At 36.7% G+C, this 15,068-nt stretch overlaps 1 protein-coding gene across 1 annotated transcript in view; it reads left to right on the forward strand.

The window, feature by feature from the left end:
- Positions 1 to 2,718, forward strand: part of cacnb2b (calcium channel, voltage-dependent, beta 2b) — a 59,739-nt gene extending 57,021 nt beyond the window's left edge. Inside the window, exons 14-15 of the mRNA XM_066680938.1 lie at positions 1,341 to 1,935; positions 2,368 to 2,718. Of these exons, the coding sequence (XP_066537035.1) occupies positions 1,341 to 1,935; positions 2,368 to 2,552 (780 nt within the window). The 3' untranslated portion in view covers positions 2,553 to 2,718. The remainder of the gene's footprint in view (positions 1 to 1,340; positions 1,936 to 2,367) is intronic.
- Positions 2,719 to 15,068: the final 12,350 nt, after the last annotated feature.

A 15,068-nucleotide genomic window follows, 5' to 3' on the forward strand; every position in this document is an offset into this window, starting at 1 on the left:
ACGCAGACACAGGGAGAACACACCACACTCCTCACAGACAGTCACCCGGAGCAGGATTCGAACCACAACCTCCAGGTCCCTGGAGCTGTTCGACTGCAACACTATCTGCTGCACCACCGTGTCGCACCCATTTCAGTAATGCATCCCAAAAAATCATGGCGTCTCTGAAATAATGTCCAGGAAAATTGACGCCTTAATTAAGGGATTTCCAGCATTTTCAACACAAGGTCCATCTATTTACATCTGCATTCTTTTATTTTGTCCTGAAAACAATTTTTGGTCATTTCTGAACCACTTATTTACAAAGTGCTTAGTGAACTTTTGATTCCAAGCTTGTCGTCATTAAACGCTTTATACCTGTTTTCAATACATTTTTAGTCAATTTGCTGATTATAGCTTGTTATGGACAAATTACGCCCACCAGAAAACACAAGTGAAGTAAGACTTGTAAATGATCTGTGCATGAATAACTCTCACAGATTTGGTCAAAAGAGCACAGAAATGCATTTAAGTCAGATGTGCTAAATGTGTCTATTAGATTCTATGATTAAAATTCTAATGTGTCTAACAAAAGATCACTGCCCTTATTATGCAACACAGTAAGTCCCTTTACCCACCTAATGCAAACAGGCAATGGGCAATGCATATGTGCTTCTAAATGCTGCGAGACTCTCTCCAGCACAAGGAGAGGAGCTGTGTGTGAGGTAAATCTTTCCCATCTTTCCATCTGTTTACATTATTGTTCCACTCTGAAACCAGACAGATGTTGCCCACACCAAAAAAAAAAACATGGATTGGGAAAACCCAACACCAGAGACCCAAACCTGAAAACTGGAGATCCTGTCATAGTTTTTCCTTGATACACAATTGTTCCTTGAAACTCAGCAGAAATAATATTTAATTCTGTCAGAAGGCAGAGAGTACAATCTGCTATTTCAAGCAGTTGAATGGTATTCACAGTCCCGCTCACTGCCCTACAGACCCCTAGACCATGACTCATTTGTCGTCCTCCAGCAATTTTACTTCTCATTCTTTGATTGTGAGAGTGCTGGCCTTCTGTGGACATTCTCTCACACTCAAATGCAATGGCAGCACTGGTTAAAATGCTGCTAAGGTTTGATTTAAACTGAAAACTGGTGGACTGTGCATTTATATTAACTCAGATGAGTGTCTGTGTAAATCATCATCAACTATACTGAATTATACTTTTGGACAGGCAGGTATCTACAGTTCTGGGAGTATGCACAATACACTCACCCTACTGCAAAGTATATTAAGTCTAGCGAGTAGTGATTATTACATTTCATGACTAACTTTATGTTTCTAATCCATGATGTCAGGACGAAACAAAAGGCAAGAGGACAGCAGCCACCAAGAGGAAAGGATCTCAGGAAAACCAACGGGAGCTGGAGCCTCAGGTTGAGGACCCTCGGGAGGACGAGGAGGAGGAGGCAAGGGATGAAGAGGCAGAAGAGGAGGAGAGGCTCCTGAGGAGTGAGCCGAAGAGACCACAACACAGCCACCATCATCACCACCACCACCATCATCAGCACCACCACCGGAACAGTGTGACTCGTGCAGAGCACCACAATCACCACCCGGCCCACATACAGCCGGGTGATATAGAGCTGATGCCCAGCAAAGACTTGGCCTACCCTGAGCCTCAGACCCACCACCTGCTGATGGATGAGGAAGAACTGGACCAAAGTGAGGTGTACCACAACAGGACCTCAGCCCACAGAGACCACAACCACCAGCACCACAATCACCACCATCACCATCACCACCACCATCGCCGGGGGACTACGGACCTCCAGGAAGACCAGGACTATGAGCTGAAGCACAATGAGCGCAACAGGCAGCACAGGCACCAGAGACACATACGATCCCACCACCATGAACAGCCAGTACGCTCCCACCATGAACAGCCAATGCATTCCCACCACAAACAACCAGTACGCTCCCACCACGAACAGCCAATGCATTCCCACCATGAACAACCATTACGCTCCCACCACGAACAGCCAGTACATTCCCACCACGAACAACAAGTGCGTTCCCACCACGAACAGCCAATGCACTCCCACCACGGACAGCCAATGCATTCCCTCCACGAACAGCCAGTACGTTCCCACCACGAACAACCAATGCGCTCCCACCATGAACAACCTGTACGTTCCCACCACGAACAGCCAATGCACTCCCACCATGAACAGCCAATGCACTCACACCATGAACAGCCAATGCATTCCCACCACGAACAGCCAGTACGTTCCCACCACGAACAACCGGTACGTTCCCACCACGAACAGCCAATGCATTCCCACCATGAACAGTCAGTGCACTCCCACCATGAACAGCCAGTACGTTCCCACCACGAACAGCCAATACATTCCCACCATGAACAGCCAATCCGTTCTCACCATGAACAGCACTACACTGTCCCTCACAACCACTACCACTACCAGGGCCGAGATCGAGACAGAAACAGGGACAGAGACAGACGTGGAGATGCTGCTAACTGGTCTGAAGATATGTACATTCACCACTGAACCATGTGGATTTGCACTGTGTCGATGCTGCTAAGTGAAATGTAGGCATAATACCAATGTTTGTACTGTCCAAACGATTCAACACAAGCATGCAAAATAGCAAACGGCATATTCCTGTATGCACAGTAGTTGAAATCAAAGTGTACTTAATCTTTTCTGAACAGAACTAGCAGCAACTTATTTCACTACAAGTGGATGGTTGATTTTAATAATTTCCATGGCAAAGTTCTGTTAGTCTGAATATTGTTTTGTTATGCTGAAATTCCTTATGAATTCCTTATGTAGTAATCAGATGCATTATCTTTAGTTAATTTATTGACTTGAAAACAATTCTTGAAAATTCTGCTGGATTCCTGTTCATTTCCAGATGTTTGGGTTTAACTAACAAATTCTTTTGGTCCTAAACCAGTAGGGAATGGCAATTGCTCAAAAATGGATGCCATATTAAGTTATAACAGTCATACCTCAGATTTACATTATTACAAGATTTAAACAGTTAAACTCGCCACTGATTTCACAATTTTACCCCATTTCTTTACACAGAAAGATGGTTTTAAAGAAGCTTTGAAAAGACTAAGCACAGAATAAAATTTTTGGCTGACGTTGAGCGAGTTCTTGTGTAGCCACAGAGAGCTGAGGAACAGATTTCAGTTCAGCTTTTTACGACACAGGTTGGAGATTCAGACAGAGATAACTAGGCTAAACAACTGATTACTTTAAATCAAATTTAGAACACGTCAATAAATATAAATAGCAAGCTTTCAGCTGTGAATTAGATTCATGATTTTAGGCTGAAGTAAAATAACGGACTATTTTCATTAAATACCAAACTATATGAAACAAACGACTAAACAAAATGTAAGGATAATAATAAAATATACATGTGTTTTGAAGCCTGTAAATTCAAGACTGTGATTCAAGACCGAAGAAAGTTTCTTCATGTTCAATTTAGGTGGAATATTTGCTTCCTTTCTTACAACTATTATTGTCTCTTGTAATTTTCTTATGAAAAAAAAAAAAAAACTTCCACAGAGTGTTTAATATTAGCATAACGCATAGCTAATAGCTAGCCTGAACTCAAATATGTGAAATAAGCAAAAGTTTAAATCAGCTTGGTCACTTCATATTGACATATATTGGGTATATCTGCATTCAATTTGAATACTGCCGAGATGGCACCTCAATATTTTATGCATGTTTTTAAGTGAAATAAATTAGCTACACAGAGCTAGCTTTAGCCTCTTTGTGATCCACACTGTGCTGTGTTTGATGTTAGAAACAAAAATGCATTGAGTTAGGAATTGTGAATGTTTTATGAGAGCAGTGTTCCTTTATTAGTGTCCACTTATTCATCTTTTTAGCAGTGCCTTCAGACAATGCGCTTTCTCTTTCGTAACACTACAGTGGTTCTCAAATTTTTTAGACCATGTATGACTCATTAACAAAGTGAAATGAGTCATACCTTAGTGAAAGGGCTGAGCCTAGCCATGCAGTGGAGGAGACCATTTCAGTGAGCGTTAAATGCAGATCTCAGCATCCATTTTGTTACAATACAGGATCTTAGTTGTATCTTCTCTTTGGCAAGTGGCAAACAAAACATTTACAAATTCTGTATGGCTCACCTGCTTTTGCAATCCACAAGACATATTTTGGGATTTGGAAACTGGTGTGGTGGTATTTTTTTTATTGTTGCAGCACACAGCTTGAGATTTATAAAGTTGATATTTGCCCACACTGTATTTTTAATAAAAAAAAAAACATAAATTTGATTTAAACAGTATTTATAAAAAAACTGATTTTTTCACAGGAAAACTTTAGATTTTCACTACTGCAGTAATTGCTTTTTTCAGTGAATGTAGTAAATTCATCTGACATACCATCAGTGGTACACTTACCACAGTTTGAGAACCACTGCACTACACTGTATGTGCAAAAGTTTGGAGACACTCCTTATAGATTACAGAAATTAATTATTTAGGTGGCACATACATAGTGTAATATCAATAGAAAAACATTGACTGTTACTCTGTACCAGCCACATGAGTTTTAGATCACCAGCCCCAATGCTAATACCTTATTAGGTATAAATTCCACCCCCAGGACTGGGCTTTAAAAATAAACATTGTGTTCTTTAGAGTTAAGACGTGCCATCCCGTACCTTTAGGAAGGGGTTAATCATCCGACATCAGTCTGATCACACTGATGTTTATGTGGCTGAATGCAGTCAAATCCTCACAGAAATGGTTCCACAATCTATATCTTTAAAGCCTTCCCTGAAGCTCCCTGTTAATCCCCTTTATTTTAGAAGAAATGTTGGATGAGCAGGTGTCAAGAAACTATTGGCCATATACTGTTCGCATGGTATTTTAAAGCTGCTCAAAGCCTGATCAGCAAGTTCAAATTTAAACAGCAATTGTAAATGTGGCATAATGCAGAATATCCCTGTGCAGTACAGATATCCCTTTGTTTTTGCTTGACTTATCGTGGCTTGCTCACAGTTTGACAGCGACTTTGTATTGAAATGTATTTCAAAATACTAGGAAAATTACCTGTTCAAATTCTTTGAAACTTCAAAACTTATTTGGAACATTGCACACAAAACACTGGCATTTTTGAATACAGTTGGAAAAATTGTTGGACAGTACAGCGTTTGGTATTACACTACAACTACAGTACGTACTCAGGATGCTTTTCATTTCTGTCTTTACATTCTTATACTATCTTACCTTGACCTGACACTAAGTGAATATGAGTATTAATGTATCTTTTGAACTATTTATTTAACCCCAGTTGAAGGAGGGTTGCTCTGGTAGAGCAGCTTTTATCTTTGCCCTCACATTCTACTCACATTAATACAGACCCATGTTATTTCTGATAATGTTTAAATGAGGGGGTTATGTCATTCCAAACCAGGCATAGACCATAAAGCTGTTTCGTTTTCTTCCTTGGTATGATGATTTTCTTTGAACATACTTTATTACAATGTACTTTATCATAAACTTTAGAGATGCTCAATAACTAATAGCAACGGAAAGAAAATAGAGAAGGGTCATTCAATGTAAACACTGACCTATCTGGTAATGCCATACTTTACTTTGGGGGAAAAAAAATCAAGCAAAAACTATAAAGCTAAGCTCCATATATTTGAAAATTTGGTCTAATTATGGTCTAAATTGCATTTTAAACACTGGCTTTAACTGTTTACACAAAAGGGAAATGAGGCTTTATTCTTATAGTACTGCAGCATTTGAAAACGTTTAGAGAATAGTTTCAGAAAAAAAGAAAAATCACTTGATGACAAATTTATTGGATAAATTAATTATTAAATAATTAAAATGGAAAAATTAAAGCCAATACCTTAAACAGGCATTTATCCTTAATTTCAGCAAAATGTATTTTGAATGTATACACTAACCCACTACAACTAGGTACAACTATGGGTGGCACAGTGGCGCAGCATGTAGTGTCGCAGTCACACAGCCCTGTGAAGGACTAGCGCCCCCTCCAGGTGTGTTCTTGACTTGGCCCAATGATTCCGCCATCAGTTATATTCAGTGTTTAAAATGTAGTTTAGACCCTGATTAAGAAAACTTGCAAAATCATAACTAATAAAAATGGAACACAGCTTGAAAATATCTCGGTAGATTGAAAGTTTGGTTTGAATATTTTCCATTTATATACATTTTACATTTACATTGTACTGTTTTGTTATGAAAGACAGAAAATACAGCAGAACGTCAGTTAATAAGCTTGTTTTTACATTTATCTCATATTAATGACAGTAAAATAAACCCAACCACCTTGGTCTGTTCTACACATCTTAAAGGTTGGTTCTTATCTTCAGTCCCAGAGAGTTAACTATGTACCTATTACACTATGCATTAACTTATCATAATATTAATAATTAAAATAATATATCCATAGCTTGAATACAATTTCTATGCATTTGTGTATACCGCATAAAGGCCTTTGTAGGTTTGCGCTGATAAACAGTTTGAGTTTTCCTGAAAGACTCTGATCTATTATTCAGTCACACTTTGTGGTAATAGGTCTTTTGTCAAACTGGAACAAGTGGTGAACATTCCTACACTTCACTGCCGTGTTAGATCATTCTTTGCATGGGATTTTTTTATAAAGATTTTGGTAGGATTTAGATCCATCTTGTATTCATTTCCTGTTGGGAAAAACAAAGGGAACAAAATTGATTTTTCCTGAATGTTTTGGAATGATTCATTTGTGCTAACACTAACATTACACTAACTAACACTAACATTATTATGATCAGATCTGTATTTCACATAGAACCTGCTTGAGAAAAGTAAAATGATTACTTTAAGACATTTGAAAACTGACTATTATAGTGAAAAGCCAGTTTTATCAACCTTACAGCCAGTTAGATCTAATCTGAACATGGACTTTTTAATTTGCTGAGATCCGAAGCCCAGTCCAAGTGTATCTGGAAATTTTTAAAAATGCAGGTGTCCATACGATCAGTTTTTGAAAACACATTTCTCCACAGAACTCACTGACAAGTGAGCAGCAGTCCACGAGACTGAGTGATGCCCTTGACATTCCAAAATTTCTCACCACTCTTCAGTTCCTTTTTTAAATTTTCCAAAAACATCTGATTCCATTAAAATCCCCATATCCTGTAAAGTCCATAACTTCAGGAAGGCATGAGTGTAGCACAGTTTAATTCCTGCCATACATCAATGACAATAAAGTGACCATTAGCTTTAAACATGTAACCAATCCCCAAACAGGAGCACAAACAGAAGCCATGTTATTTTATTAATACATGTACATTTAATGGACAGAAACAGACATGCCCACATTGATGCATGTTTTCAGATTTTCTAAAAACCCGCATTTCCCCCTATTTAACAACCACACTGAAAAGAGAAGGAACTTGCAAAAGCAGTTCACACTGTTAGCCTTCAGGGGCTCTCCTTGAGTTATGTTTAAACCTTTTTAATAAATAAACCTTTGTGTTGACAGGATGAAAAAAACACAATAAAAAAGTATGTAAGGCAACAGGTCTCAACAGACATTTAAATTATGTTCATTCAGTCAATTTTCCTGCTTTGCTCTGAGTTTAGGTTTTGTCTTTGGAGAAAAACTGCTATACAGTGTACTCCATATGTTTATAACAATTCATGTTGACAACAATCAACAACACAGTCATCTCCTAGGGTTTGTTCGTAATAAATACAACTGAACAACATGCCTTCATTCATTTACTGTTTAGCTTATTTATGTATGACTTACAGGAAGATTCAGAATCCTACAGGTTGTTTGCATGATGACAGACGTGAAAATAAAACCAACAGCTACACCACCACCAAGCTTTGAACATCTTTTAAGAGCACTATGACTGCAGAGAGACCCCAAAGCTACATTTGCTTTTCAAGCTGCAATGGAATAAGTGTTTATATGTTTCCAGTTTCTTTCAGTTCCTTCTGTGCTAAGAATACAGAATGGTGGCCCCCAAATCATTATCAACTAACATGGATTAAAGGTATATATCAAGAACATCAGTTGATTCCTTTTCACCAACTGACATGTTAATCAATGCATTTTGTTCCTGCCTGAAACAACTTGTGTGTTGCTAAAAAGGCAGTCATTCGGTCATTTGGACAACTGCCTTCTCAGCACTATGGCACTATGCAATGACTACCTCATTATGCCACATGGTTTAGCTAATTCCTTGTCTTGTTTCCAGTTAAAAGTGGCTACCAGAGCTTCTTTTGACATTCAAAATATCTAGCTACAAACTATGTGTGAAAGGGCAACGTCCAGAGTTCAAATGAGAAAATTGTTCTTGACATGCAACAACTTCTGGTTGTGTACGTACATCAATGAGCAGTAGAAAGTTGCAAAGTTGCTGAACAAACAAGTAGAAAGTATTAAAAAAAAACCTTATCTACCCCCAAAACACAGAGCTTTTTCTAGCTCCAATTTGACAACTGACCTAACGTGCATTTCCCAAACCATAGCTGGAACTATCAAGGTAACTACACAGGTGTTTCTTAAAACCGTAGTTCCAAGAACATATGCAAACACTATCGTTAAGTTTTAGACCTGTGATTTGAAGCTTCATTTCTGGTGACATCAGCATCGATGATGACAGACACAGTAGAAATGGGGTAGTTTAATATTTTTTCATATGTTTGCAGATTATGAACACAATAGTGTAAGGTTTACCTATTATTTAATAAAAAAGGATGTTAGTCTTAAACTTTCAATGAACCACAAGTTTAAAAAAGAAATTGTGAACATATGTATACAAATTACACATATTATTATTATTATTATTATTATTACTATTAATGTTTATATTTAATTGAATTTACATAAACATTATAAAAAATGTAAGAGTATTATATATAAAATACCTTAAGAGTCTTTGTTAATTCCTCCATACACCAAACCCAGATTGCTGCTGATCACTTTCTTCTTTGTGCCTAGTGCCTTTCAAGTGCACTTGTTAGGTTGATAAAGGTTGATAATTGCTGTAATGGCTCAGCCTTATTATTATTTTTTTTAGCAAAATATATTGAAAGCCATTTTGGACTCCTTGTGTTTGTCCAGCCATTATGGCTATATAATACACTGTAAAGAGAAATTTGCTTATTACTAATTAAGTTAATGTTCATTTACTTATTTTCTGTAGTCTATTCCTCATTTTCAGAATCACAGTGATGCTCAAGTAGTTTTCTATGGTAAAAAGCCTGTTTGTTGTATATGAGAAGTATTCAAAGAGAGAAGAAAACAGTTAAGTGGCATCTTACTGCTAGTTCTGCACTGACCTTTGCAGGCTCTCCCTTCCTTCTCTCATACCTCATTCTGCTAAAATACTGGAAAGCCTTGTACATATTTCATACGTACTGGAATTTATCATGAAAGAGTTGATTTATTTAATTAATTCCATTCAGAAAGTGAAACTTGTATATTATACTCACTCATTACACACAGACTGATATATTTCAAGTGTTTAATTTGATTTTAATTTGATTATTATAATTGACAACTAATGAAAACCCCATGCAAAATTTACTTTCATCAGAGAACATAACTTTGGACCACTCAGCAGCAGTCCAGTCCTTTATGTCTTTAGCCCAGATGAGACGCTTCTGACACTGTCTCTTGTTCAAGAGTGGTTTGAACGGAATGCGACGCTGAAACCCATGTCCTGCATACGTCTGTGCGGTGGTGGTTCTTGAAGCACTGACTCCAACTGCAGTCCAGTCTTTATGAATCTCCCCCACATTTTTGAATGAGTTTGGTTTCACAATCCTCTCCAGGGTGCGGTTATCCCTATTGCTTGTACACTTTTTTCTACCACATCTTTTCCTTCCCTATGCCTCTCTATTAATGTGCTTGGACACAGAGCTCTATCAACAGCCAGCCTCTTTTGCAATGACATTTGTCGTCTTGCCCTGCTTGTTTAAGGTTTTACTGGTAGTCTTTTGGACAACTGTCAAGTCAGCAGTCTTCCCCATGATTGGGTAGCCTACAGAACTAGTCTGAGAGACCATTTAAAGGCCTTTGCAGGTGTTTTGAGTTAATTAGCTGATTATAGTGTGGCGCCAGGTGTCTTCAGTATTGAACCTTTTCACTATATTCACATTTTCTGAGATACTGAATTTGGGGTTTTCATTAGTTGTCAGTTTTAATCATCAAATTAAAAGAAATAAACACTTGAAATATATCAGTTTGTGTGTAATGAATGAGTATAATACACAAGTTTCACTTTTTGAATGTAATTACTGAAATAAATCAACTTTTTCATGATATTCTAATTTTATGACCAGCACCTGTATATGTGCAATCCAAATTGGGCAGATAGCACAAATCAGGTAAAAAACCTAATTTAATCAGTCAGTCTCTGTCTTTAAACAACTGATCACTTGCTGCACAGAAAAGCTGCAGCCTACCAGCCCTTCATGGATAAGTTTGGACATCCCTACACCCCCTGAGAGTTTAGAATAACTCTCAATTTCAGCCAGCTTACCATGGCAGTCATGTCGGGCCAAAAAGGTTTTCTCCTCTAAAGTCTGACTTAGTTTTGTATATGCCTTATTAAAAATCACAATTACTATAACAAATGAATAGCTAAAAAAATTCACAGACACAGGTTTCATGTTTAAAAGAGAACAGGTTCCATACTTCATTTAAACAGGTTAAAGTATAATCACATCAACCAGGGTCAGTCTAAAAAGAGATACCAAAAAAGCATTAATGAAACAGGTTAAGGTATAGACACATTAACTTGGGTTAGTCAAGGAAGACGTACAAAAAATCATTTGTGAAGCTCTCATTTTTTATGTAGTATTCAGGGATGATATGAATATTACCCCACCTTCTTCACAGTTGGATCCCATTAAAATCAAAAGGTACCTTATTCCCCATGCACAAATAAAGAGTTCTGCTTCCAGATAACTCTTCAGACATTGTTTACTAAACACTATTAGGTTCAAAATAAAGTTTGTGTGCTTCTTAGAAAAGGTGCTTATCTATATTCAAGGCCATTTTACTCTTTCCCATACTCATTTTATTTCTCTATATATAACTATGTTTCTGTTTTTCACATCCTCACAGCTTTTGAAAATCTCTTGACTAAAACCTGACGTCTCCCTACACTCCCAAATACATGACACCCCTTCATTATTATTTCCAAAGCACATGCTTTTTTAGATTGCTGTACAGACATTATTTGTTATATCATTAACAATGCTTACATTATTTTCCAGCCCAGCTTTACCAAATAACAACCTCAGGCTTCAGGTCTCAGACCTTGAGCTGGTCCATTCTCACAGTTGCCCCGTGTGCTAATAAAGCAAATTGATAATAACATTTTAAAAACTATCACTGTCTCAAGCCCTACTCCACTGACAGATCATAGAGTTATATCTATCAACATTAAGATACCCTCTGGAAATTCTTACACCTCCCGTTTATTATATTGGAAGCTCAACAGTTCATTACTAACTTGTGAAGAGGTTAAAATAAGCATTAAAAAATATCAGATTTTTTATACAAAGATAGAAATGAAAAAATAAATATGGGTTAAACTGGCAATGTTTCAGTTGAAACAGGGAAATACTTAAGGAAATTTGGAAGTATCATAGCTAATGTCAAACTAATTGAAAAGCACAAAGTAATAACTAGAATAACTAATTTATTTCGGATGAACTCTGATACTAAATCAGAGGAGAAATTGTAATTGGCCGATTTGCAAAATTAAACTTGCTGTTCTTATTCAAAATAAAGCAGAATGTGCATTTATCGGATCAAGGAAAAGATGTTTAGAAGGATGGTTATCAGATCAAGGAAAAGATTGTTATTATTTATTTAATTTAGAAAAAAGTAATTTTAATAATAACTGTGTTAATAAGTTAAAAATTAATGTTATTATTACAGAAGGCCACTGTAATAAAAACAAGTCAATTTCTAAGCACTGCAGTCAATTTTACAATAATCTATATAGTTCTAATTACTGCCCAGAAATAGCTGGTGATTTTCTAATTTCCCTTAGGGTTAAAGCCTATAAATGAAAATGAAATGGAATTTTGTGATAAACCTATTCATACTGACAGTTATTGATGCAATAAACAGTGTTAAAACCAATAAATCACCAGGTGTAGATGGTCTGGTAGATGTTTTATAAACTCTTTCATAAAGAATTGACGCCATTCCTACTGGAAGTGTTTACAAAAAGTATAGAAAAAGAATGTTTAACACAAGGGCTGATCACCCTACTTTCTAAACAAAATTAAGGTAGACTTTAAGGAGACTTAAGGAGAACCTGCAAAGTGTGTTTATTTACAACTGACAATATCCCTGTTGAGGTAGTCTTCTGTTTAAAAAAACCATTAAGAATAACATTTAAAAGGCATCGAGGTACTTCCTTCTGTTTCAGACACCCTGCAATAACGTCCAAATATGGTGGCTCGCCAAGTCACATGACAACGTTCAAAGCAAGGGATACATTTCAGAAACGTTCCTTCTGCACACTCGCTCGCTCAGATACATACTCTCACACAAAGATTTTACTGTTTACCCTAAAAATAACATTGATTACTATATTAAATACAATGTAAAATGTTTGACTGCTGTTTGAATTTGAATGTTGTGCCAAGGTCCTGCATAATTGTTTATATTTATTTACAAATACATAGCAATTCTGTACATTTGTGTTAATGTTATATTTTGTTTTACAGTGTTAGTAATGTTTAAGTCAACAACGCTATCAGGTATCGGCTGATACCCAATGTTTATGTATCATATCAAATTTGAAAAAGTTTGACTGGTGTATCCCTACTTTAAGCCCCTTGGTCCACAGCTGTGTGCAGGACTTGTTCACATTTTGCCTGAAGTGCTGCAGTCATACAGTCCTAACCACAATGTTTTATCTGGCTATAATAAAAAAACATGTGCTTTGCAAAGCATCCTTTATTTATATATATTAAAACACTATATATTACACATTTTGGCTTTGATGATGAAGACACATAATAATGTTTATAAGTAGACCTTCACATAATCTTAAGCCAGAAAGATATTTCAACCAAACTTCATGTTAAAAAAAGTGTCATGCCACAACCCAAGGTTCAACACAATGCTAAAGTAAACAAAGTTTTTTTTTTTTTTGATCATGTTGAATATTGTGTTTTTACAGCCCTATGGATGAAGCAGAATGTCGCAAAGGATTCTAACCCCATTGTTAACTTTAAAGTTGTGAAACAGTATTTTACACAACAGAATTATGCAATTTCACCAGTAAAAGGAAATAAACGAAAGTGCTCAGTGTTGCCTAATTGTAAGTCAGCACATGCAACAGATTCCTGGAAAAATGGCAATGAAAACATGGGCTCTGTTTATGAGGAAAGCCCTGCTATTTATTAAAGACCCTGTCAGCTAATTGGCACTGCCGCATACAAGCCTCCTGTTGTCACGGAGACATGCAAATGCAAATTAGCTAAAAGAATAAAAAAAAAAATTGGGGGCAAAAATGACGGTTTTTACCAGTGATTTAACAGTTTTAATTTAATAAAATCAATCAGTCAATTAATTGATGAATTATTTAAATATTCTTCTTCTGTCAGCTGCTCCCGTTGCAACCCTCCCTATGTATTGATTAAGTATTTAATTAACTTAAATAAATGCTTTATTGGCTTTTAAGTTAGGGGTTACAGGCTTTTCCTTTTCATAAAACAAGAGCCTGGTCTTCCATCAGTGTTAATAACTGTTTGGGGCACTAGTATGATGGCAGTCATGTGGATTTCCCTATGACTTTTGGATATTGTGTACACTTCAATGACATGATAGTGTACACTTCAAATAGGACCTAGGGTTTAGGACCAAACATTTGTCCCAACTCTCTCCTTATAGTCATTACTTTAGCTTTACAATAGAGGCCATGTGTTACCAGGACCATGTCCATTTTGCTTTTTTCTGCACAGTTACCACAAAGTGCAAGAACAAGCCAAGTTATGGGTATGTGAACAGTCAAAGCATGTCATGGAACTAACTTGTAACTTATTAAGATAATGTTTAATACATTTATGAAAATGCTCCATAAAGGGCTGTATTTAGCACATTGCAACAATGTCCCTTTTTAAATATAAATCCCTCTTTTAAGATCTTTCCTCAGCAGATTTATGAAGATTTAATGACTGGAGCTTTGACACACTTCTGCAGTTCTTTTATTTACTCTGCTTTTGAGCATGACACAGTTCCATATCTTCCTAAGTATCATGTCATATTGTTCATTTCAAGGTGAACAAAGTCCCACTCACTTTTACAGCATGTTTGTGCAGTTTAGTTGGAGGCTTGGGATGCATATTCTCACAAAGTGTTTCACAGCTACCCAGAGAAGGATGTTGAGTGCTTTCATTTCCTTTAACTGATTTCTTGCTTAATGTGGGCTTTGTATTTTAGTGTGTGTGTGTGTGTGTGTGTGTGTGTGTGTGTGTGTGTGTGTGTATGACCAAACCAGTAATGCTGTAGCAGCAGAATTTCTGAAGACCAACACTATGACAGAGATAAAACACAGCAACATGAACATGAAATAAAGTTCATGAATACTCTATGGCAGTATGTGGACGACTTCTCAAATAAATTCTATTGAAATAGAACAGAACACTAAGCATCAAGTGAATCTCTCTGGATAAAAGCATCTGCTAAATGCTGTAAATGGAAATAAAAGGTACTATTGTGGAGCCAGAAATGGAAGGGAGACTTGAGACTAGATGCTTACACAATTCTGTGAGGATTTGGTTGAGTTCAGCTACATAAGCATTAAGCAGGGCACATACTGATATTGGATGATAAATGAATGATAATACACACCACTTTAAATCATCCCAACTGTTTTGGATTATGCTCTATCACTTCAGAGAGAATTTATGCCCCTATTGAATGTCATCCTTGGAACAATTATATATTGTAGTGGTTTAATATACAAAATGGGCCCTTGAAAGAGTCTGATGCTTCACCAGAACTCAAAAGAAG

The sequence above is a fragment of the Hoplias malabaricus genome, chromosome 9 (assembly GCF_029633855.1).
Source record: "Hoplias malabaricus isolate fHopMal1 chromosome 9, fHopMal1.hap1, whole genome shotgun sequence".
Lineage (NCBI taxonomy): Eukaryota > Metazoa > Chordata > Actinopteri > Characiformes > Erythrinidae > Hoplias > Hoplias malabaricus.